Source organism: Stegostoma tigrinum, chromosome 26, assembly GCF_030684315.1.
Source record: "Stegostoma tigrinum isolate sSteTig4 chromosome 26, sSteTig4.hap1, whole genome shotgun sequence".
In the NCBI taxonomy this organism is placed as follows: domain Eukaryota; kingdom Metazoa; phylum Chordata; class Chondrichthyes; order Orectolobiformes; family Stegostomatidae; genus Stegostoma; species Stegostoma tigrinum.
This window is the reverse complement of record NC_081379.1, coordinates 44,730,078-44,756,766: the sequence shown is the minus strand read 5'-3', so window position 1 is coordinate 44,756,766 and position 26,689 is coordinate 44,730,078. Positions and strand designations below refer to the sequence as shown.

General features: G+C 40.3%; 1 protein-coding gene across 1 annotated transcript in view; it reads left to right on the top strand.

Moving 5' to 3' along the window:
• Positions 1-26,689, top strand: part of gcn1 (GCN1 activator of EIF2AK4) — a 131,639-nt gene that overhangs the window by 95,709 nt on the left and 9,241 nt on the right. The window contains exons 41-54 of the mRNA XM_048555900.2: positions 2,463-2,659; positions 4,561-4,703; positions 6,921-7,038; positions 8,000-8,215; positions 11,789-11,953; positions 12,972-13,133; positions 13,880-13,972; positions 15,654-15,797; positions 16,174-16,443; positions 16,716-16,829; positions 17,845-18,075; positions 21,333-21,526; positions 23,790-23,904; positions 24,165-24,261. Coding sequence (XP_048411857.2) covers positions 2,463-2,659; positions 4,561-4,703; positions 6,921-7,038; positions 8,000-8,215; positions 11,789-11,953; positions 12,972-13,133; positions 13,880-13,972; positions 15,654-15,797; positions 16,174-16,443; positions 16,716-16,829; positions 17,845-18,075; positions 21,333-21,526; positions 23,790-23,904; positions 24,165-24,261 — 2,259 coding nt within the window. The remainder of the gene's footprint in view (positions 1-2,462; positions 2,660-4,560; positions 4,704-6,920; positions 7,039-7,999; positions 8,216-11,788; positions 11,954-12,971; positions 13,134-13,879; positions 13,973-15,653; positions 15,798-16,173; positions 16,444-16,715; positions 16,830-17,844; positions 18,076-21,332; positions 21,527-23,789; positions 23,905-24,164; positions 24,262-26,689) is intronic.

Below are 26,689 nucleotides of genomic sequence, written 5' to 3'. Positions count from 1 at the left end.
ATTGATTAAGCATCCACAACCTTTAGTGGAAAATTTAAAGCATTCATGACCTGTTGAGTGAGTAACTGTCTTATCTGTGTCCTATATGAACAATCCCTTATCCTGGGACCTAGTTCTAGACTGATACCCCAGGAAACCCCTCTTTATCTAGCCTGGGAGAAAATTTGGAAAGTCTGATACTATGGCTTTAGTGCAGGAGCATCCATCATTGCATAGTTGTTCAGGAACAGTGTTCCATTTTGAGTTTTAGTCGTGTGAAAATTGAACATTTACATTGCCTAAGGAAGATTGCACTAAAGGTGGGAAATGTACCATTCAATCTGCTGTCAATATGATTGGTCCATTTTCATTCTCCTCTTAACGAGAGTGGTTGAGCTTCTTGTGAAAAGGAAGAAGGTAGCTTACATAAGGTGAAGGAAGCTAGGGTCAAGCTCAGCTAGAGAGGATTACACGCAGGCAAGGAAGGAGCTCAAAAATGGTCTGAAGAGAGCCAGGAGGGGGCACGAGAAAGGCTTTGCAGAACGAACTAGGGAAAACACAAAGGTATTTTACACTTATGTGAGAAATAAGAGAATGGTCAAAGAAAGAGTAGGGCCAATCAGGGATAGCATAGGGAACTTGTGTGTGGAGTCTGAGGAGGTAGGGGAAGCCCTAAATGAGTTTTTTGCTTCTGTCTTTACGAAAGAAACGAACTTTGTAGTGAAAGAAACCTTTGAAGAGCAGGTGTGCATGCTGGAATGGATAGACATAGAGGAAGCTGATGTGCTGAAAATCTTGTCAAACATTAAGATTGACAAGTCGCCAGGCCCGGACCAGATTTGTCCTCGGCTGCTTTGGGAAGCGAGAAATGCAATTGCTTCGCCACTTGCGAGGATCTTTGCATCCTCGCTCTCCACTGGAGTCGTACCTGAGGACTGGAGAGAGGCAAATGTAATTCCTCTCTTCAAGAAAAGAAATAGGGAAATCCCCGGCAATTACAGACCAGTAATCTAACATCTGTCGTCTGCAAGGTGTTAGAAAGGATTCTGACAGATAGGATTTATGACCATCTGGAAGAGCATGGCTTGATCAAATGCAGTCAACATGGCTTTGTGAGGGGCAGGTCATGCCTCACAAACCTTGTCGAGTTCTTTGAGGATGTGACTAGAAAAGTTGATGAGGGTCAAGCTGTGGATCTGGTGTATGTGGACTTCAGTAAGGCATTTGATAAGGTTCCCCATGGTAGGCTCATTCAGAAGGTCAGGAGGAATGGGATACAGGGGAACTTAGCTGTCTGGATACAGAATTGGCTGGCCAACAGAAGACAGCGAGTGGTAGTAGAAGGAAAATATTCTGCTTGGAAGTCAGTGGTGAGTGGTGTTCCACAGGGCTCTGTCCTTGGACCTCTACTGTTTGTAATTTTTATTCATGACTTGGATGAGGAGATTGAAGGATGGGTCAGCAAGTTTGCAGAAGACACAAAGGTTGGAGGTGTCATTGACAGTATAGAGGGCTGTTGTAGGCTGCAGCGGGACATTGACAGGATGCAGAGATGGGCTGAGAGGTGGCAGATGGAGTTCAACCTGGATAAATGTGAGGTGATGCATTTTGGAAGGTCGAATTTGAAAGCTGAGTACAGGATTAAGGATAGGATTCTTGGCAGTGTGGAGGAACAGAGGGATCTTGGTGTGCAGATACATAGATCCCTTAAAATGGCCACCCAAGTGGACAGGGTTGTTAAGAAAGCATATGGTGTATTGGCTTTTATTAACAGGGGGATTGAGTTTAAGAGTCGTGAGATCTTGTTGCAGCTCTATAAAACTTTGGTTAGACCACACTTGGAATACTGCGTCCAGTTCTGGTCGCCCTATTATAGGAAAGATGTGGATGCTTTGGAGAGGGTTCAGAGGAGGTTTACCAGGATGCTGCCTGGACTGGAGGGCTTATCTTATGAAGAGAGGTTGACTGAGCTCGGACTTTTTTTTCATTGGAGAAAAGGAGGAGGAGAGGGGACCTAATTGAGGTATACAAGATAATGAGAGGCATAGATAGAGTTGATAGCCAGAGACTATTTCCCAGGGCAGAAATGGCTAACACGAGGGTTCATAGTTTTAAGCTGGTTGGAGGAAGGTACAGAGGGGATGTCAGAGGCGGGTTCTTTACACAGAGAGTTGTGAGAGCATGGAATGCGTTGCCAGCAGCAGTTGTGGAAGCAAGGTCATTGGGGTCATTTAAGAGACTGCTGGACATGCATATGGTCACAGAAATTTGAGAGTGCATACATGAGGATCAATGGTCGGCACAACATCGTGGGCTGAAGGGCCTGTTCTGTGCTGTACTGTTCTATGTTCTATATTAACATGCCGCTGGAACTTTAGATACAAGTTGAACCATGATGATAATGCTGCATAAAATTCCATTGTTCTGTCAAAGGTAAAGCCATCAAGCCATCAAGTTTTCAATACCTTGCCTTTGCATTTCAGGCCTGGCTGAAGTAATGGCTGGACTCGGAGTTGAAAAGCTGGAAAAACTCATGCCAGATATTGTGGCCACTGCCAGCAAGGTGGAGATTGCCCCACATGTCCGTGATGGTTACATGATGATGTTCATCTACCTTCCTGTGACCTTTGGAAATAAGTTCACAGCATATGTGGGACCCATCATACCTTGCATTCTGAAGGTAAAAGGCCATTTCTAAGTTAGTGAAACAGTTGCTATCCCTTGTACTATCTGCACTTATCCCAGGTAGCCATCTTTATCTGGAAACCATTTGCCTTCACGTAGGCAGTGCTTAAAACTTATTCAGCCCACCAAGTCAATACTTGGAGTCGTAAATGCAGGTAAATTCTGACCTTTTAAGCAGCATCAGTCAGGTGGTTGCGCTCAGCTATGGAATGCAGTTGGAAAGTGGGATTTTGGTTATGCTGGTTTTACCATTCGTCATGTAGAGTTCTCAGGCTTGTTAACACACTACCAGTTTACAATTTGGGCTGCATTGATTTACAGTAGGAGAAAGGGACAAAGTAATTCAATTGATTAAGGCTTTTGTCCTGGGATTTTTTCTTGACTTAAATCCATATTTTTGAGGGAGGTAGATGAAAACTGCCTACGGTGCATGAGTATCAGTAACAACTGTAGGAAAACTATTGCCCAGCCAACCAGCCTTCCCTTTACTTGAGGGTAAATATGTGAGTGAGCACGTTAGATTTTAACACTTCAGTATGAAGTATTACTGAAGGAGAAATGTCTTTCATTGTCAATGTACTTCTTTATAAATGCACAATGTGGTTGGATGTTCCTTTATTAAGGTCACTTTTTTCAACCATGACTGTTTGTAATTTAAATTACTTGAAATTGTAATCTAAAACTTGCATAGACAGCACAGAATAATTTGAGCTAAATTGAGAAAACGCTTGTGTTTGGATAAAACGTGACAATAGTTCACTTTTGAAGTTACCGAATGGGTAAATTTTAATATTCAAAAAACATTGGGGTGGGTGACCAAGATGTTCACTTGCTTTGCAGCATTCTAATTTGTAAAAAATCTTCGTTCTTTTCACGACCTTGACCTATTGGCTTTGAGTGCTTAAAAATTCACATTTGAGTTGACTATCTGCCCTCCTGAGGTAATTTCAAAGGATAATTACCATGTTATTTTAAGCCGTACTTCTACAAAAAAAATGGCTTCTCACTTTAGCTGGCATTCACTTATGCGGAAGAGAGGTAAAGACAGCTTCAGAGAGAAAGTAAATGTATTTACAGCCTTGCTTGTTGGATGTCAGTGTTTTTGTAAACCCAGCCCACCAACCTCGCAAAGGATACATCACTCACAATTGCACCTGACTCTTCTAGCCCACCTGAGATCAAAACCTCACTAGATGAAAGCACGAACACTGATGAGCCAAAAACATGTCGTTGCACAATGAAGGACCAGCTCCTCTATCTTTGCCTAGTGGTGACATAGCTTGGCTGTTATCCCACACACCTGAACCAAAATTGCGAGTAACTGCTCCCTCACCAATTCCTTTCCTTGACCAGCATAACCTATGTTGATTGATTCAGTGTTACACTGCACAATTCTGTAGATACTCTGGACAATTAAGATTTCAGTTATGAACCTGCCTCAGTTTTTGTGTCTATTAAAGAAACAAAAAGAAGTGATCTCACTGTCCAGCCCAGCACTTCTCTCTCCATCAACAGATTAAGTAGGCACCTGTCTCATCACTGTGGGGGTTCCTGCTACATTTGCAGAGGCCCTGCACTTCAGTGTAACTCCTTATAAAAAGTTTCACATTGTCTGTGGGAGATAGCCTTGTGCAATACAGGGGAGTAGTTCTTGCTCTGTGCGCAAGAAGTCACACGTTATGTTGTCATTCATAACTCTACACAGTCAGATAATCTGTTACGTGAGCACTTCCTTAGTGTGCCAAGAAATTGAAACCAGTTTCAGCTGTAATATGAAAGTGGTTGCTTTTGAGGTTAAATGTCAGGCATAGGCTGCAGAATGAATATATCAGCAAGGACAGTAACAGTGAAGTCTTAAGGCATATAATTTTAACTAGTATGAATTGCTTTGTATAGGCTCTCGCAGATGAGAATGAATTTGTGCGTGATACCGCCCTGCGTGCCGGACAGCGAATTATAAGCATGTATGCAGAGACTGCCATAGCACTGCTGCTCCCAGAGCTGGAGCAGGGATTGTTTGATGACAACTGGAGGATCAGGTACCAAGGACATTATATTTAATGTTAGACTAGCACTTATATTAGAGTTTATTGTAACTATTAATTATCAGATCATGTGCTCTATAAAGGAAATATGTGTTTTGCTATAACTTTGAAAATGGAGAGGAGTGGCCATGATTCTTGTGTATGGCTTGCGCAGCACAATTAAAGGGTGAATGAGTTTACAAATGGGGAAGTTGTGAAAGAATGCCCAGTGCATTTTTGTTTAATAACGACATTAGTTTTCCAGTTTCATAATTATGTTTCTTGGGAACTTAGGGACAAGAAGTGACCATTCAGCCCTTTGGCTCTGCTCTAGCAATCAGTTAAATCATAGCTTAACTGTACCTTAAAATCTGTTTACCCACCTTGCGTCCACATCATTTGAAAGCCTCATCAAACAAAAATCTGTCCCATTCTTGACCTTGTCCTCCATATCCAGAGAAAAGAGTTTTTGAACTTTTCTACTGTGGTTTCTGATTTCACTCCTGACTGACCAGCTGTAATTTTAAAATCATGTCTGATTGTTCTTGATTCCTCCACCAGAAGATTATAATTTTTCTTTATGTACCATTTAAATTTATTTTATTAGTTCAAATGCTGGGACTTCAGTCAAGGAAATAAGCTGTTTATGTGGCTTGCTATTATAACTTAATTCCTTAAGCCCCAATATCTCTGGTACAACACCAAGTTTTAAATTGTGCTATCGAAGTTTGAATGCAGTGCTGAGATGCAGATGAAATCTGACACTTGAAGCTTCACTTTTGCATTCCAGCCTCCCCAGTTGATGGCCTGTAAATAACATTGCACTTTTCATCTGACATTTTCACTCTTGATGCACAAATTTGAAAGGACGTATTCACAGATTTCTGAACATTATTTATTCAGTTTAGAAATACAAACATTACTCATCATCCAATGGGAAAAGGAAAAAGAAGAGTTGAGCTGACCACTTAAGAATTGCTCACACAGGTTTCTGTAGCAGGCTTTTATAAGGTGAACGTGCTCCATTGGGATCACAAGGTGTAGAGTTGGATGTATACAGCCGGCCAAGCAGCATCAGAGGAGGAGGAAGGCTGATGTTTCTGGCCTAGACCCTTTTCCAATTGGGTGTTTTCATGTTAACAAAACCGGGGGGAATCTCTGCTTATTTTGTATCTGAATGTGAGTTGATCAGACCCATTGTGTTGTGTGATATCGGTGGGCTGTCAGATTGATAGGTATGGCTCAGTGTACCTAATGGGACTTAATATCACCTGTTGTAAAGTGCTGCAGTTACTTTGGTATTCTAGCATTGGCGTAAGCCTATTAAAACCAAACAGTAACTGTTACCATCTTTAATTTGTGCTTTGGCTGGTAAGTCAAAACTGTCACATTCTTCTTTACTTACTTTGCTATCCTTCTACATAGCAAGGAGAAGAGATTTTCACCCAGCTGCATTCAAACAGTGGTACCAGAAGTCTCAATACAGTATACAAATCATGCAATGCTTTTGAAATCAATTTGACAACAGTTAAATAAATCTTGCTCTTCAGAAAATAGGAATGGGGGGGATTGCTTACAGAAGTTGCCTTGGAAGAAAGATGGCAGGTTATTAGTACATCATTTTGGCTACCCTTCAAGTAAACTGGATAATGAGAGAAATTAAGCACTGCTATCAACCCTTCTGTAGAATAGTGAAATATTGTTGCTGGAATAAACTCCAAGTCTGACTGTCTCCCATCTCCATGCGCATGCCCTGGAGGACAGCTGTGAATGAAGAACACAAGCATTTTGGAGCTGTATATTCAGTGTTGAGATTCAATGCAGCACCTGTTCCATACTGCCATTTATACTATAAGGAAATATGTTAAACTTTTGGTATAGTTCTTTTCAATCACTGAATATATTCCATCTGAGACGTACAAAACTCCCTCTGTTCCAACACCGTGATAATGTCCGATTTGGATTGTGTACAATTTTTGTTGTGTTTCCTAGTGCATCACCTGTCTCTTCCCGCTTTAACAGTGTTGACAGGTTGTTTTTGGAACAGGGCCTTGTAAACCCTGTGGAAAGCCCATGTGTTTGGCTCCAGTTTTCCTCTTCAACTCCACCATTTCCTTGTTACACCAACAAATTTATTTGTGAGATCATTTGAGACTGAATTGCACTTAATAAAAAGTCAGGACAAAACAGGCTAATGTAAGATGTTTTATCCTTTAATGGTTTGAATTTTAGGTTCAGTTCAGTCCAACTGCTGGGAGACTTGCTTTTCCATGTTTCAGGAGTGACTGGTAAAATGACAACAGAGACTGCCTCAGAAGATGACAACTTTGGCACTGCCCAGTCCAATAAGGTGAGGTCTAGAAATTGGCACAGCTACTGAATGGGGCATGCAGATTGTTAAATGTCCAACATCATCTATTAATGTGATTGGACATAAATCAGCATGGCTCAGAATATGAACCTCCATTTTACAGACCTTACAGTGTCAGTCCTTGCAAGTTTTTGGTTTTGATCCATTTAACATATCCTAGGCCTTTGGCGTGATTGAACATTAGGACCTGCTTCTAAGCATCTTGTTGACTTACCAAACTTGTTCACATGTTATCAACATTACATTTTATGTAACTGTGCTTTCAATGTTATAAAGAAGTAAACCTATCTCTACAAAGTGTGAACAGGCTGATGCTCCTTTCCGTAGAAAACTAAAGGCTGAGGCATCACCCGGTTGAGAGTGTTAGAGATATGGAGGGATTTGATATGGTAAACTTAGCAAGTATGTTTCTGTTTGTGGGAATTCAAAAGTAGGATCCACAACTATAGTTTAAAAGAAAATGCTGGAGATGCTCGGCAAGTCTGGCAGCATCCATAGACAGAAAAACCAAGCTAACACTTTGAGTCTGATATGTTCTGAAGAAGTCATAACTAACTTGAAACATTAACTGTATTTCTCTCTCCACAAATGCTGCCAGACCTGCTGAGTTTCTCTAGCACTTTCTGTTTTCAATCAACTATAAGATTTGCTTCTAATTGATCTAATAAAAATTTCAGGAGAAATTCCTTTACCCAAAGAGATGTGGAAATGATGGAGTAATTGAAGCATATAGCATGCAAGTATTTAAGAGGAGCCAAAATAAGTATATGAGGGACACTAGAAAAATATGCTCATGACCGTAGATAAAGCTAGATGAGAGAAGGCTAAAATGAAACACAAACGCTGCACCCCAAATGGGCAGAATGACCTCTTCCTGTGCTATAAACTCTGTTTTTGGATTTTTATTGATAGAATCTAACCTGGTGATCATAACTTTCAGGCTATTATTGGTGCACTTGGGCTTGAGAGGCGAAATCGTGTGCTGGCTGGTCTCTACATGGGTCGCTCTGACACCCAGCTGGTGGTGCGTCAAGCTTCGCTACACGTATGGAAGATTGTTGTGTCAAACACACCACGAACACTGCGAGAAATCCTGCCAACACTCTTCACTTTATTACTGGGTTTCTTGGCAAGTACCTGTGCTGACAAGAGGACGGTAAGTTAGAATCTTTAACTGTTGTCAAATTAGTTTGCAGAGCAGCATTTTGACATACACAAAAAGTTTAGAATAGCCACAGCATGAAATTATAGCATTACATTTTAAATTCATTAAAATTAAATAGAATAATTCCTTCTAATGTCTTATTCACATAAACCACTTGTATCCTCAGCTGCAGTTCTGCATAAAAAAGATGGCTCATGGCTCTCTGCTGTTATTGCCATGCCCACTGCACTGCAACCGAGTCCGAACACAAGCGTGAACTGGACAGAAAGGATTAATCCTGGCATGAAACCAGACTTAACACTGATCCAATTCTGACTCAAACAATGAAGCACTAATCACAAACTTCATGCATGATAAAGCTGAAACGCAATAAACATGAGTCAAACTTCGACTTCTTTCAAATAAATTTGATTTTGTTTGTTTGAAAAATTAGCCTAAGTCAAATCTATCAGAAAATATCTGACTCATGTAACATGAAGCCACATTAATGAACTTCTTGCTTTCAGGATAATTATCAAGTGCATTGTTTCTCATTGAGAAAATATTAGTTATCCACGGAATCTTTGCAGATCAGTAGGACGTTGGACTAAATTAACTAATATTTAACTAACTAAATTAATAAAAGAGAGAAAGCAGGATGTATTTACATTACAATGTGTTTGCACTGTACAAATATTTAAAACTTAAGTCAGGAAAGGCTATTTTGAAGCTATTGGAATTTAAGTCCAAACAAACAATCTGTATAAGTTGGGACCTGTACTGTAGATATTCAGACTTTTACTGGTGGCTTAGAGGCATCTTGAGTCTCTTTGAACAAGCAGTAAAGATTTAATGAATAACAAATACGTGAGCTCTCCAAATATTATAAATATCCAAAACAGGTTTCAATTTCACAATTACATTGTGATGTAAAGTGTGGAATTTATGTCATATTGTTTGAATTGTAAATTCGGGTTTCTGAGTTTATAAGTCAAAATTGGTGAGTTCTTTGGTGTGTCTGAAGTTTATAATTAACTTCTAATTATTTCTGAAGCCATGATGATTTTCTTCAAAACAGTTTCTGAGGCCTGGCTTTAGGGTGAATGGGTTTTGTGCACAACTGATGGATGTTTGTTTATTTTAGCTTGATTTGCAATTCAGTAAAATAAATGATGGGGCCTCATGGTTTGTGTTGTTTTTTCAAGCTTAAGAGAAGCACCAGAAGCTCAGAGAGACATTTAGGTTTGAATTTTTACTTTGAGTAGAGCAGTCCTTTGAAGTCCTTGGAATAGAATGACTGTATAGACCTGTACTCCTGGGAAGGGAAGGATATATAGTGAACTAAGTTACCTTTAGAGTGAAGAGTTGATGTTAGTCCCGGAGCAGAAATGTTGCCATAAAACTCAATAGGTTTCTTAAAGCTGAGTGCATTTAAGCAGGTGTCTGATAGCTCCAGGAAGAAGCTATCTGCAGTTCCAATCTAAAAATTGATGTCAAAAGTGATTGAACTCGACTGAGATGTTAGATACAGAGACTCTGGTGCAATCGTTATATGAGCAGTGTTTTGAGTACTGCACCAGAGATGTGATTTTGGCACTATGCAAAAGCTGTTTTGTTTCTGTTTTATCTTTAAAGATATGTTTAGGAATGTTTAAACATCTTTCAATTTGTATTATGAGTAGAATGGTTAGTTTCGTTTAATCTTTTTTCTTTTGTTTCTCTTTAATCGTTAAAGTAATATATGCAACATTGCATGCTTATATTTCAATAAAAGACCATTTAGATCATATTGTTTTGATTTTAACTGTCGAGCCAGGTTCCTGCCTGGAAACTGACCACCTGGTAACAATATAGCTGAGATTGACTGATGAAGTGTAAGGCTGTTCCTGGGGCTCACTGAGTTAATCCACTAAATATCTGAACTGTGGTCCATTTGGGTACTGTTCAATTCTTTCTTTGTGACAAATAAGCTGTTTTTAATCATGACATAGAGATGACATGATTAGCCTTTGAGCAGATTGGGTGGAAAAATGGACCAAGATTGTGGTTCCTGCTCCCTATCTATTGACTTCTGTCAATAAGTACATGTTTAGACTCATTGGGCAAGGGCAGGATCAAGTTCCACACAAGCTTCTCCATCCCTGTTCCCATAACCAAACAATTTTCTGCAGTACCTAATGTCAGAGCTTACAGATGAATAATTTGGCTGTTTGTGGTTTAGTTCTCTGAAACTAGAAGTGGAACAAGGGAGAAAGAACCAGACTTCGCATTTCTCAAAATTCAACATCAGTCAAGAAGTTGAAATGGAATTTTGTCTTTTGCATTCGGTGCCCAAATGAGTGCCATCCAGGCAGTCTAGTAAGCATTTGGTGGAGGGGTTGTGGGGAGCTTTATGAAGAAAAAGACCACGACTAATTGAAAAGCCACAAAATTCAAGGGTGATAGGTGAGTTGTTAGGTGATACTATTGTCACTAGCTGTGGTCACCAGTTGGCTTCTCTACTCCTCAATCTGTCAGTGACACTCTCCTCCAGATTGCATCCATGCTGTATTTTTGGCATGAGGAATATTGCAGAATTATAACAGATGTTGAGTGAAAATGTCACGTTGATGCAAGATGTTAAAAAATGGATAAATGCAAATGTGCCACCGTGCAGCAAGCAAACATGAGCAAGTACACAAATGAATCACCATGAACAGCTGTCATGCTCTTGTATCACAGCAATATAAGGTTGATTGCTAACCTTTTAGTTATTACTCATTTCAGAGTGACAATCTCATTCCAAACTTAAGCACCTCAATAAGTTAAGAGTCATTGGTCCTGCTCTGAGTAATCTGTAGCTATATAGTGGTATGGTTATTTCTGTGTTACATGGTTGATCCTGTCTGGTTTTAAAAAGTTGTTTAAATATGATGTGCATTTGCTTATGCAGCTCCTTCAACAACTAAAATGTTGAATAAATAAAATTGTGAGTTTTGTGAGCCAACTCATCGTGCAAACTATCCTCGGCTGCTCTACAATTTTTCCCAGTTCTGATGGAAGCTTGTCAGTCTGAAACATTTTACAATGTGTCTCTCTCCACTGCTGCGAAACTTGCTGAGTTTATTTTCAGTTCCTTCTGTGATTCTCTAATGCTATTCAGAATTTCTATCTGTGACTAAAATGGCTCCTGATTTGCTCCATGTTATGTGCTACACTTGACATACCTACACCATATATCCATAATTGGAGCAGGTTTAAGGTTGATAGTGGAATCTGAACAATCATAAAGGTCCTAAATTGTAAAGTGTCGTATAATAATTGCCTGTCAGAGCTGTGAGCCAGTTAGATGATTTGGATTAATGCACTGTCCCACTACACAACTCATTGGCATATCGAATTATTCCAGAAGCACATGACAAACCAAGGGTCAGTTAATTGTCTGGTGTAGCCTTTACATGTGCCACTTTGTACTCTGTACACCATGGTTTGTACAGGGACATTCAACTGTTCTGAAAAGCAAATTCAGTTTTAAAACTCAAAATTTTGTCAATCTGAGACCAAATAGGATTTCCTACCTACATGTGATTAACTTTCTCCTTGTAGATTGCAGCAAGGACACTGGGTGATCTTGTACGGAAACTTGGAGAAAAGATTTTGCCAGAGATCATTCCAATCCTGGAAGCAGGGCTAAAATCAGAGAAGAGTGATGAGAGACAAGGTGTCTGTATTGGTCTCAGTGAGATCATGAAGTCAACCAGCAAAGACGCTGTAAGTAGTTCATTATATTTAATTTTAGTAGTCATATGGTGTCCCTACCATTTGTCCAAGAGCTTTCAGGCTACCAAAATAGTGTTGACTTTGAAGGTAAAGGGTGAATTTTCTGAAGTAGGTGGGAGCAGTCATGTAAAGTCATATATTTAACACATGAGCAGGACACCTGCTAATATCACACCATCACCACCGCCTTTGCCATTGTCCCAAGTAAAACCATTGCTGTCTTTCACCCTGATCCTTCCTCCAGTTTGGTCATCATCTCTACTCAAGTGTTGACTATACATTTGAATGGTTATGATGCTAATCCATTTAACTATTCATTAACCTGGTTAAACAGCATAAAATTCTGGCCTGTGGTATACTCTCAGTTTTAATCATTCTGTCATCAAAGTTACCACTGACTCTAATTCCTCCCTAAGCTATTCTACCTCTATTACTCCTTTTAAGACACTCGTTAAATCAACTTTGGACTTGACCAAAGTTATCTATCCTAATACCTCAATATTAGTGCAATGTTCCTTGTAATGCTTTGGCTGCACAGATACAGTTGTTTTTGTTGATGTAGGTATTTCCTAGTCAACTTTCTCACCTCCAGAGTAGCTGGGATGTGATCCTGGGCCACCTGGCTCAAAGGTAGGGACACTACCACTGTGTCTAAGAACCTTTTTGTTGGTGCAAGTAGGTAAGCATATAATAATTACTTAATATATTTAAGGAAATATGTAGGCTATGGTAAAGAATGCTATTATAGCTTCAATAGAAGTGCTAGTTTAAGTGGTTTTCTATTAGCAGGTGCATGCAGTACAAGCAAATTGAAGAGATGAATGCAGAGAGCTGTATGATTTCAAGCAAATTGTTGGCAAGAGATGGAGTTGAGTGTGTGCAGTATTTCATGTGCACGTTGTGGCTAGACAAATGTGGTGTTAATCCTCTCTCGTTTCACAAGTAACTGTAGCTCTGATTTAATTATTTAATTCATGGTGATTCGGACTGTTTCTGCCTCTGACGCTAGGTGCTTGTCTTCTCCGAGTCCCTCGTTCCCACAGTGCGAAAGGCCCTCTGCGACCCTCTTGAAGAAGTTCGAGAGGCTGCATCCAAGACTTTTGAACAGCTTCACTCAACAATTGGATACCAGGCATTAGATGATATTCTGCCATTCCTGCTGGATCAGCTTGTGAGTGTTTGGAGGAGGCGAGGTTAGATTAGAATTTTTAAAATCTCAAACTAGATTCCAAGTATCCCCATGTCACATTGACTTCTTGTTTTAAAGTGACCAGATTGGGACAAATTTTGTGACTGCGAAAATGTTGTGATGGGGTTCTGAGCCTTACATTTAACCTATATATTAGAATTCATTTTGACTGGTTGGGTTTGCCAAATCTCATCTGCTTTCGTACACTCCAAATAACCTAGCTTTTTGATAAAACAATGGAGAACGTTTTTCCATATTGCTTGCTGTCAGATTTTATTTAAAAATGCTGTGACTTGCCTTGGAGAGTTTTACAATGTTAATAGCATAGTGGCTCAGTGACTAGCATTGCTGCCTCAGTGCTAGGGACCTGTGTTCAGTCAGATGACTGTCTAGGTGGAGTTTGTACATTCTCCCCCTGTATGTGTGGGTTTCCTCCCGGGTGCTCAGGTTTCCTCCAACAGTCCAAAGGTGCTCAAATTTTATGGATTGGCCATGTGAAATTGCCCACAGTGCCCAGGGATATGGAGATTGGGTGGGTCAGCTATGGGAAATGCAGGGTTTCAGGGATAGGGTAGGAGGAGTGGGGTCTGGGTGGGATGCCCTTCGTATGGTTGGTGTGGACTCAGTGGGCCGAATGGCCCGTTTCCACACTTGTTGGGGTTCTATATAAATGCAAGTTATTGTGTGTGTATATGTGGTTAGATCATTAACTATCATTTCCTTTGCAGAACAGTGAGGAAATGTCAGATTTTGCTCTGGATGGATTGAAGCAAGTGATGGGAGTGAAGAGTCGTGTTGTTCTTCCCTACCTAGTGCCAAAGGTACATAGTCAGCACATAAACCTGGACATTGCTCAGTATTCAACCATCCAGTGAGAGAAATGACCAAAAGGGACATTCTATTACAAGACCTTTTGAAAAATAAAATTTCCTGAGTGGGGGAGAAATATACTAGCTGTTTCATCAGTGACTAGTGGTGGGTAATTTTGGGAATAGCCTCATGACCATTAAATCATGTAGCTTTCTGACAGTACAAACATAACTACCCTTCTATTAAAAAAAACTTACCACATATACACATCAGAGAAAAATAAAAAACAAACCAAAAATACGGCATTGTTAACTTAAAAATACTAATTGATAGTTAAACTTTGGGAAAGGAATAAGTCACAGATTGTCCCCAGCTGATGTTCCGTATCCAAAATTATTCTGCATACACAACCTGCTGGAACTGGGATGCCTTCCTGGAACAGTTACACATGAACTAGACTCACAGCAGGAGCAGGAGTAAGCCACTTGACCCCTTGATCCTGTCTTACCATTCAATGAAATAATGCCTAGTCTGATTACTGCACATTCCTACTGACACAATTACTTGGATAAACACTTGAAGTGTTATAACATTCAAGGCTATGGGCCTAGTGCAGGAATGTTGAACTAATGTAAGTGGTTGGTGGTACAGACTCAGTGGGTGAAAGGCCTCTTCTGTACTGTTTCACTCCAAGATAAACTCAAACATTTTAGCCACTTCTTGACAAGGATCGAATCCCATCTTCCTTAAAATTATTCAAGGACACCAATTCTCCCGCTTTCTGAGAAATATAATGCCAGTATTAGTGAATACCTTGTGAGAGAAATATTCTCCTTATCATCTTATGTTTTTAAACAATGATCCTAGTTCTGGCTTTTTCCACAAGTCACCTCTTAACGTTCTAAACTCCAGCAGATATAAGCCTAGCGTGTCCAACCTTTCTTCATTCAAGAAACTCCCCTTATTCTCGGTCTTAGTCTAGCAACCTTGCACTGAATTGTTACCAGTACATTTTACATCCTTTCTTGACTAAGGAGATTAATACTGCACACAGTACTCTGGATTTGGCCTAACCAATGCTTTGTATGGCTGAACCATAATTTCCCTTATATTAATTCTACTGACATTAAATAATAGCTATTAGCTTTCCCAATTCCTTTCTATGCTTACACATTAGCCTTTTTAAGATTCACATTTAGGGCACCAGGTCTCTCTGCATCTGTAATCTCTCACTGTTTAAATAATACCTTTTCAGTAAAAATTTCCTGCTAAAATTTGACAATCTCACATTTTACCACATTTTACTCAATTTTTCAGATATTTACACACTCGTTTATCCTGTCCGTATCCATGTACCATCCTTTTGTTCTCATCACAACTTTACTTTCCTACCTATCTGTATTATCGACAAATTTAGCAGCACACCTTCAGTTCTAATCATCTAAGTGATTTATATAAACTGTACAAGGTTGTAGGGCCTCACGATGCCCCAACCCCAACCCCAACCCCTCTTATGGATTCTAGATTCCTGTCTCTACTCTAACCCAGAAACTTGTGCAGATAATAAAAACCTGGCACAGAGCTGTATTTCTGGGCATTCAGATTCCTAGTAGCACAGGCGGACACTAGTTTGGAAGCTTGCACAACCAAAAGGTGTCTTTTTCATTCATCTGTTTCTCTTATTCTCTGCAGCTTATAATGCCACCAGTTAACACCCGGGTGCTAGCTTTCTTGTCTTCAGTGGCAGGTGATGCATTGACTCGCCACCTCAATGTGATCCTGCCTGCTGTGATGACTGCATTGAAGAATAAGATGGGAACCAGTGAAGAGCAAGAGGTGAGAGAGAATAGGAAGATAGCACAAATGGTGCCATCCAGTGCCACTGTCAACGAATAGCAAACACGTGGCTTGTTTTCACAGACCTAAAGTTCTGGGAATTACATTATGTAGATATCCACTTGTATTACACAATTATCTTGAAGGTTCTTGTGTAGACATCATTATCCCACCTAAAGGTTTTAGAAGAAACCCCCTTAATGATACACAGGTTTAACCCATATTGTCAAACAGTTTAATAATAATGTCTCTGTATGAATTCGTTCTTAATGTAGTTCCAAGATAGGCTGATACATTGGTGTTGTATTCCTTTAGTGCCTTGTGACAGCTCTCAACTTTTTGTCATCTCCTAATGAGATACTTTCCTTTCTTGTAGGAGCTGGCTAACTGTCATACAGTGATTCTGTCTGTGGGGGATGAGGTTGGTCAAAGGGTCATCCTGGAGGATTTGCTGGAGGCAACAAGGAATCCAGATGTTGGGATGCGCAAAGCTGCAGCTACAATCATCAATGCTTACTGTTCTAAGACCAAAGTTGATTATTTTGTCCACGTCAGGCACCTGATGTCTGGCTTGATCAGATTGCTCAATGACACGGATGAGACTGTCCTGAATGAGAGTTGGGATGCTTTAAATGCAATAACCAAGGTACTAACTGTGTCTCCATGTGCTCAGTCCTTAGCTGTTTGTATTATATTGAATCTTTGTAATGGATATCAATGACCAGAGAATTAATCATTCACCTTCGGTGCACTGCAGGATCTGTTTAATATTCCAGTGGAGTGTTCACTCTGAAGAAGAACCCAATTTAGAATTTATAAGTTCTACTGAAGCTATATCTTTGGCATTTTATTGTGGATTTTAAAAAAAAACTCTACTGGCTAGCATTTTAGATTTGTGACTTCCCACCGCTCTCTCAGAAATTAGATGCTGGAAGCCAGTTATCACTCGTGGATGATCTGCACAGGGATATCCGTGCAGCAGCTGCTGAGGCCAAAGGGGAACATCTGCTGGGATTCTGCCTTCCCAAGAAGGTAAGATAATTTTGTTTCAGGAGTCAAATTAGTGCATTCCATAATTGCAAATTAGAAAAAAAGAAAATTTACAGAACGTCTCTCCAAGTCTCACGACGTCCAGAAACGTTTTACAGTCAACAAAGTGTCATCATTGTCACAGATGTAGGAAATGCAGCAGCTGGTTTGCACATGCCAAGCTGCCACATGAGCAAAATGATCTGTTTCAGTGAAGTCAATTGAGGGTTAAACAACACCATCCACTGCTGTTCTTCAAAATAGAACCTTAGAATTTTTTGCATTTATCAAAATATCATCTAATTTGCAAAGCAGCATTTATCAGTATAATACTCAATGTAACAGTCTGGAACCCATGACCATCTGACAGAGGTAATAGTGTGACCATTGAGTCACAGTGGTGAATGGGAAATAGGGTGTGTTTGGTTAACTCCATACATGCTGTGGGTAATTCTCCCAGAATAATGAGTGCAAATGAAATGTTTGCTTTTCAATATATATTTGGTGTGCACTGAAGAGGAGCACAATAACAGGGACCCACTGAAAACTGCACAGAAATAAATTTTAAGATATAACGAAATGGCAAAATTTGAGGAATTGAGTTACTGCATTGACATTTTGGAATGGAATCTGAAGGGTAGAGGAAGATCAATTAAGGATAATAGTGCCCTGTGAATTGACAGTTGATTAATACCAGAAATGGAGCTGTTCACACAATGCCAGCGAGTGGGGCATTGAGAAAGAACGAGACTGGAGATGGGACTCATGGATGGAGTGTTCACGAATCACACGACAATGATTTTCCTCCTGATTAGTTAAGTCTCAGTATTCAATCCTGTCATTTTTTTCACACTCATTCTCACGGCACCATACAGGGTATCATGTTTGAATCCCAAGGGAGGCATTTGGTCATCTAAAATATGCTAATGTAATTAAAATAAGCTGAGCGCATAAACCAGAGTACTGAAGTATTGACTAAATGCTTGCTGGCTAGAATCAACATTGTGTTTTGTTGCAGGGTGTTACTTCGATCCTACCTGTTCTGAGAGAGGGTATACTGGCAGGAAACCCCGAGCAGAAAGAGGAGGCTGCCAAGGCCCTGGGCCTTGTCATCAGGCTAACTTCCGCAGAAGCGCTGCGACCATCAGTAGTTAACATCACTGGACCTCTGATCCGTATCCTAGGTGACCGGTTCAGCTGGAATGTGAAGGTGGCTCTTTTGGAGACTCTCAGTTTGCTGCTTAGCAAGGTAAAAGCAAGGGTCTCAAATATGCAGTGTGCGATACGCCTCCCCATTTTAGCCACGACCTAATCCCGTACGTTAAAAGAGAATATTTTATTGTTATGGCATGAGAAATGAAGAAGCTGTCACAGAAGGCAAGTAGTGTTACTTCTGAATCTTTCCAAGGATAATGAGAAATTCCAAACTTGGACCAGAAAGATAACATGTAGCTCATTCATGAAAGAGGACATTTGTGATGTATGGGATACGTGTCAAAAAACCAGACCAGTAAGATGAAAACTAATTGGAATTCCACATTACCCCCCTCCTTGATAACCTTTATTCCTGTGCCTGACACAAATCTACCTATGTCAACCTTAAGCATATTTAATTACCCAACTGTCCTCTTTTGAGGCAGAGTATCCCAAAGTTGCACAACCCTCTATAAGAAAAAGACATCTGCTAATCTTCTATACTTTAGTCATGAACCCTTCAACCATTTAGACTGTCATGTAAAGAAGTTCAGCCCATCGACCCTATCCTCATAAATTCCAATTCAGGAATTTATCTGGTGAACCACCTCCAATTACATCCTTCCTTAAGGAAATCAAAACTGAACACAGTATTTGAGAAATGGTCTCACCATGCCTGTTTAACTGAAACACAACATTCTTTTATGTTCAGTGCATCCCCTGATAAAGAATAATATCTGTTAGCTGCCTTGATAATTTAGCTGCCATGCATTACTCCCCTCATCTAAGTTATTGAAATTTATTGTAAAAAGTTGTAGCCCCAGCCTTGAGGAACTCTGCTCATCACATCCTGCTAACTAAACAAAGCCTAATATATGCATATTCCCTGTATTCTGCAAGCTAGCCATTATTCTGTCCATGCTAATATGTTACCCTATACAATAAGCTTTCATGTTTTGCAATAACCTTTGCTGTGGCATCTTTATTGAAGGTTTTTTGGAAATCCAAAAATGTATCTATGTTGGCTGAATTTCCTTTTCACTTCACTGTGTCATCCAAAAACTCCATTGAACTGGTTAAACGAGACCTTTCTTAGAAAAGGCTGACTGTTCCCAACTACTTTGAAACTTTTTAAGTTTGGAGCTAGAATTCCTTTAATGATCAATTCTAACGCATTCCATCCAACAGATGTCAAGCTACTAGGACTATAGTTTCGTACTTTCTGTCTCTATTCTTGAATGGAGGTTATATTTGCTGTATTATATCATATTTCTTACAAAATGTATTTGCATTAAATTGTCAAACTTAACCTATGAAAGATTGCTGCATTTGTTACTATTGGTTTGTTGAATCCACAACAGCAGAGAACAGCCTTTGACTTCTTTCAAACAAACCCCGAGCGTGCTCAAGTACATGGAGTACATTTAATTCTTGTTTTAATGGCAAGTCTACATTTTATCTCTTGCTGTTCTTAAATCATTCTAGCTTTTGCCTTGAAGACCTAACTCTCCCATCTAATTTTTCAGGAATGGAAGAGCTATGATGTCACGTCACACTGTAATCTTTCAGGATCATTACACTTTCTTCCCACTCCACTACTGTCCACCTTTTTAATATAAACTTATTGTACAACCACAAATATTCCTGTCAAATAAATTAATAGATTTGACATTAGAGCATTAAAAAAAGTTTACATCTTGTGTTTGCATAGTGACTACACTCTGACCAGCCACCCCTTTTTTAAGGTATTGTATTCTTTTAATTAGCTCACTCTCTCAGTAACCACCTTCTACTGGCCTCCCATCTTCTCAGTGTCAAATAGCCTTCAATATTTTGGTCCCATCCTTTGTCTGTCTGTAGCCATATCTCTGTAATGTTATCAGGTCTTACATATTTGACCTCTGTTAACAGTTCTTCCATTTTGCTATGAATGCTTGACACGTTAAAATACCCAGTCTTTAACTCTGTCATGGTAGTACTTCTGCAGGCTCTGACCTTATCTGCTGGTGCATGCTTCAGTTTATGGTCTTTGGCCTTACCTGCCATACTCCAGCTATCATTTCCCAATCATTACTCTGCTGTTTTATCTCATTACTATTACATCTTTTCTCACATTAAACTAAATAGTTGGGCAGAAGGGATAAATATTTCTCAACAATCCTAGTTATATGACAGGCTAGAACATTTTTCAGGGCATAATAAAGTGGAATTTGAGAAAGTGTTAGTTAGTGGAAAAAAAAGAGAAGAAACAGGACAGGTAAACATTCCTTTTGGGAATAACCCCCTAACAGTATTACATCATAGGTCACAGTACACAGGAAGAAATAAATAGTTTTGAAGAAGATATTGCAATAATCACAGGTAACTTTAATCCACATGAAGATTGGATGAATCAGATTGGCAGAGGTCCTCTGGAAAATGAGGGCAATGAATGTATTTGGAACAGGTTCTTTAAGCTGTAAGTTGCAGAGCCAAGAGAACAGGCAGGCAGAAAGCAGAAAACTAATGATGTTAGCCTAACCATTGTTATAGGGAAGCAGATTTCGGAGAATACTTAGAAAATCATATGATCCAGCAGAGGCAATGAGTTTTTATGAAAGCGACTTCATGTTTAACTTACTAGTTTTTTTGAAGAAGTAACAAACAATGTGGATAAAGGGGAACCTACAGATGTGGTGTACTTGGATTTCCAAAAGACGCTCAAGATTGCACATATTTCAGTACATGATACAAGCACATGGTGTAAGCAGAGCTTCTCAAAATGGGATACAGGATGCCAAATGAGGTGGTGAGCTGTAATTTCAGAAGAGTCAACTCTGGTCTCTGGGGTACACTGACTGAAAGGCGCTGCCTTTATTAATGGACACCCCACTTTCATAGTCACCTTGCAGGTTGTGCCCCATGCCAGCTGACACAGGGAGATCCAGTCAAATGTCACTTTTCAGTTCTTGGTATGTAATCCTGTAGGTTATGGCACTTAAAATGCATGCCTAAGTATCTTTTGTTTTAAATGAAATGATGATTTCTGTCTCCTCCACTGTCAGGGAATAAGTTCGTGATCCCCCACTACCCTCTGGTAAAACATGTGGATTAAAAATAGTAGCCTCAGTGTCTTGTAGTGTCTTTAGTTCCTCCATGATCTTGTTCTGCAGGGTGCATTTTTCGTTTCATATATTGATAGTATCGAAGCATTGTAAAGTTTCTTTGAACAATATACATTATAGTCAAATAGTCATTGTAAATATGCCAAATGGAGTATATCTTCCAGCTTTCATTTAATTGTCACACTTGCTTTTCTGTTTTGCTGTGTAGGTGGGAATTGCCCTGAAGCCCTTCCTTCCACAATTACAAACTACTTTCACAAAGGCGCTGTCTGACACAAATCGTTCTGTCCGATTGAAAGCAGCAGAGGCTCTTGGGAATCTGATCATTATTCACACCAAGGTGGACCCGCTGTTTACCGAACTTCTGAATCTTGTGCGAAGCGCAGACGATTCGAGTGTGAGGTATGTATCACAGTCAGAGGGAAAGAGAGTCCCTTCTGGAACCTTATTTGCACTACTGCTCAAGGAGCAAACAAGCTCTTCCTTGCACAGCCTGTAGTGCCATGTCAATGGAAGTGGAGACATCTAGGACGCTCGATTTTTAGGGTGTCTGATACTACACACAAGATTATAAACATTTAGGACTATAGAACATAGAAAAGTACAGCACAGTACAGGCCCTTCGGCCCACGATGTTGTGCCGTGGATTAATCCTAATCCAAATATAAAATAACCTAACCTACATTCCCCTCAATTCACTGCTGTCCATGTGCATGTCCAGCAGTCGCTTAAATATCACTAATGACTCTGCTTCCACGACTACCACTGGCAAAGTATTCCATGCGCTCATAACTCTCTGGGTGAAGAACCTCCCTCTGACGTCTCCTCTATACCTTCCTCCTAACACCTTAAAACTATGACCCCTCGTGGCAGTCAATCCTGCCGTGGGGAAAAGTCTCTGGCTATCGACTCTATCCCTGCCACTCGTTACCTTGTACACCTCGATCAGGTCACCTCTCTTCCTCCTCCTCTCCAGAGAGAAAAGTCCGAGCTCAGTCAACCTCTCCTCGTAAGACAAGCCCTTCAGTCCAGGCAGCATCCTGGTAAATCTCCTTTGCACCCTCTCCAAAGCCTCCACATCTTTCCTATAATAGGGCGACCAGAACTGGACACAATATTCCAAGTGTGGTCTCACCAGGGTTTTGTAGAGCTGCAGCAAAACCTCGCGGCTCTTAAACTCGATCCCCCTGTTAATGAAAGCCAAAACACCATATGCTTTCTTAACAACCTTATCCACTTGGGTGGCAACTTTGAGGGAGCTATGCACTTGAACACCAAGATCCCGCTGTTCCTCCACACTGCCAAGAATCCTGCCTTTAATCCTATATTCAGCATTTAAGTTCGACCTTCCAAAATGCATCACTTCGCATTTATCCAGGTTGAACTCCATCTGCCATTTCTCAGCCCAGCTCTGCATACTGTCAATGTCTCGCTGAAGCCTGCAATAGCCCTCGATACTGTCAATGGCACCTCCAACCTTTGTGTCATCTGCAAACATACTAACCCACCCCTCAACCTCCTCATCCAAGTCATATTTATAAAAACTACAAAGAGCAGAGGCCCAAGAACAGAGCCCTGCGGGACACCACTCAGCACTGACCTCCAGGCAGAATACATCTACAACCACTCTCTTCCTCCAGCCAACCAATTCTGAATCCAGACAGCCAAATCACCCTGTATCTCATACCTCCTAATTTTATAAATGAGCCTGCCGTGGGGAACCTTATCAAATGCCTTGCTGAAGTCCATGTACACCACATCCACTGCTCGACCCTCGTCAACCTGACTCGTGACCTCCTCAAAGAACTCTAAGATTTATAAGGCATGACCTGCCCCTCTCAAAGCCATGCTAACTCGCTTTAATCACGCTATGCTTTTCCAAATAGTTATAAATCGTATCCCTCAGAATTCTTTCCAAAACCTTGCTGACCACAGATGTACTGGTTTGTAATTTCCAGAGATTTCCCTATTCCCTTTCTTGAAAAGAGGAACAACATTTGCCTCCCTCCAATCTTCCGGTACGACTCCCATGGAGAATGAGGAAGCAAAGATCTTCGCCAGCGGCTCAGCAACCTCCTTTCTTGCTTCCCAGAGCAACCTAGGATAAATCTGGTCTGGCCCTGGGGACTTATCAATCTTAATGTATGCCAATATCAATCTTAATGTATGCCAATATCAATTTTAATGTTTGCCAATATCAATTTTAATGTTTGCCAAACATGGGAGCATATCTGTACAATGAAGAAAGGAGTGTGTTGGAGAAATTGTAAAATAATCGAAGTTTGTAATCATCTGAATCATGGTGCGTAAATACATTGAGACTGTGAGATTACCATATGGATTGCGGATTTACATGGCTGTAAGTTGCAAAGTTCCTAAAGGATGCTGCATGGTTAGGTGACAGTCTATTTATTTGCTTGAGCAGTGACATATAAAAGATGAGGAAGACCACCTAGTTATCGTACTGATAATTTGTTACATTTGAGCCCTTGCATAAGAGCATTTTGTTTGCTGTCTCCGAGTGAAGGACATTGGAACCACTGGCATCCTTTTTATTCAAAGCTTACATATCTTCAAAGTATCTGAATGAAAGTGTTTACAGAGAAGGTTTTCTTTCTAAAGTTCACCTGGTCTGCATTATTACAAATTTTATTTCTGTTTTCAGAGAGACACTGCTTCAGGCACTGCGTTTTGTTATTCAGGGGGCTGGTGCCAAGGTAGACGAAACAATCCGGAGAAGCATTACCACTCTGTTGTTGGGAATGTTGGGACATGATGAGGTTTGGAAACAGTATATTCACTCATTTAAATTCTCTCATTACTGTAAAATTAGAGTAATTTACTCTAGCATGAGAGTAATACTTGTGTGGTCTCAGAGTCAGTTTCACAAAGTAATTTGACCTGCACAGCAAATCGCATTACACAGGGTGAGAAATATGACAAATCACGTGCTCTGTTGATGCTGACTGAGTAACCAGCAATTGATTTTTTTTTTAACAGTTCCTTATGTGAAACACTAATGGCTGTCTCTTCCTCTCAGGATGCAACACGCATGGCTTCAGCTGGTTGTTTAGGAGAGTTGTGTGCATACTTGCCAGATGATGAACTCAGTATTATTCTAAAAAGTCACCTTTTGGGTAAGTAATAAGTGACATTACCGCAATAGTGTAATCTGAGTATTGGTCAGACTACACTGGATAAGTGTACACAGTTCTGGTATCTATTATAAAAACAAGTATAGAGTTATTGGAGAGGGTGCTTAAAAAAACATTCATGAATGAAACAAGAACACGGTGCTTATTTTGTCAGGCTGCGAACTGGGGCTGTTTCTTCTCAGGGTAAGAAAGGAAGTTGCGGTCTAATCAACTGGTGGACTTTGACAGGCTAAATGTGAAGAAAGTATTTTCATTTCTCGCAGAAACATTGAGGGGTCAATTCTGTCACTATTTAAAGTTATTGTGTTCCACCAGCAAGACCAAAGTCGGTCTGGAAAGGGTATTTGTGTGTATGTCATTCGGTAATAGTCATTATCCACAGAAACCGTCCCTTCGGTCCAATTTATCCATGCTGACCAGATATCCTCATCTGATCTAGTCCCATTTGCCAGAATTTGACCCATAGCCGTCTAATTCCTTCCCATTCATATACTCACCCAGATGCCTTCTAACTGTTGCGATTACGCCAGCTTCCGCCACTTCCTCTCACAGCTTGTTTCATACATGCACCCCCTGTGTGAAAAATGTTACCTCTCGGGTCCCTTTTTCAATCTTTTCCCCTGTCACCTTAAGCCTATGCCCTGTAGTTTCGGACATCCCTTGACTAGGAAAAAGGCCTTGGCTGTTCACCCATCCATGCTCCTCATGATTTTATAAACCTCTACAAAGTCACCCCTCTGCCTCAGACGCTCCAGGGAAAATAGTCCTAGTCTATTCAGCCTCTCTCCATAGCTCAAACCTTCCAATCCAGGCAACGTCCTTGTAAATCTTCTCTGTACCCTTTCAAGTTTAACAACATCTTTCCTATAGCAGGGAGACGAGAACTGAACATAGTATTCCAAAAGTGGCCAATCCAAAGTCCTGCACAGCTGCAGAATGATATCCTATCTCAATGCACTGACGAATAGAGACAAGTATCTCAAACGCTTTCTTCAGCCAGCCTGTGTACTACGCTGACTTTACTTTAACCTATGTATATCTGAACGTAGACTTAAAGCAGAAAAATATCCTAGGCTTATTTTTGATAACTTCTAAACATCCTCAATAAATAAGGCACTTTGCCTACATTTTCCAAGAGAGGACAAAATGTCCTTTCTTCATACTAATACACATGTTTTGCTGGCTCCTTTAAAATCTTCTCTGCATCCTGTCTAGTGTCCCAATTTTAAGAGTACAGCTTTCAGGTCTCTGTAATAAGTATGGTATAACCAAGTACACGAGAAGTGTGGAGGTTTAGGGAGGGAATTTGAGTTTAGGATTTACGTATGAAAATAGCAAGAGTTAGAGGTCTGCATATAGCCACTCAGTACTGGTTGTTTTAAAGCTCTAGTCACCATTTGTGACAACCATTGTACTCGGGGACTGACATGCCACAGCGTTCAGTTGCAAGCTTCAGATGTAGGCAAAAACAATCTTGGCTATCAAATTGAAGAAAAGTCACATCAAGTATTACTGGTCAATAATAAGCTACCATCCCCACCACCCCTTGAAGCTGGGTGAGGGGGAGTTCAGAAATGTCATTCCCACTTCTGAGTTTATGATAGAGGCATGGTCATGTCGAAAGCAGCTGAAAATGGTTGGGCAAAGGAGAATACAGGACTGAGAAACTCCTGCACAGATGTCCTGGGATGAGGTTATGGACTTTGAGCAACCACAGCCATCTTCCTTTGTGCTTGATGTAAATCTAAACAGTGCAGAGATCTTCCCACCATCCCCACCGACTCCATTTTTCCTAAGGTCTCCTTTGTTCCTCCCACATCCTTTGAATGTGAAGGGCAGACATTGTCACCTGCCCTCTGGAAACAGCTCTTATGTCCATGTTTCTTTGTGAATGAACATGGGCCATATTTGAACAGATGATACAACTAAAAGGACGTGGCGATCTCATAGTTTCATCACTAGCTTAATAATGTTCTCAAGTTCAAATTCCAGAAAACCAGCAGGTGAAATTTAAATTCAGTTAATAGAAACTGCAATTTAAATCCACATTCAGCAACACCAAACGTAAAATTATCTATTATCATAAAAACCCACCTGCCTTACTACTGTCATTAACAAAATCTATAGACCTTATCTGGCTTGGCTGTCATGTAATTCCATATCTACAATAAGCCAGTCAGTCTGAGAACAATGCGGGATGGGCAAATTGGCTTAGCAAGTGATGTTCACGACCTTATTAAAGGGTAAATTGGGGGGAAAAATTAAGTCCTGTCCTAGATTGAAACAAGCTGTAAACATTGATATACCATATCTTTGGACAGATCATGAATGCCACTGAACTGAATACCCAATTTAAAGTCAAACATAATACTGTGTTTATAAAGGTCCTGTATCCCAGATGCTGCTTTTC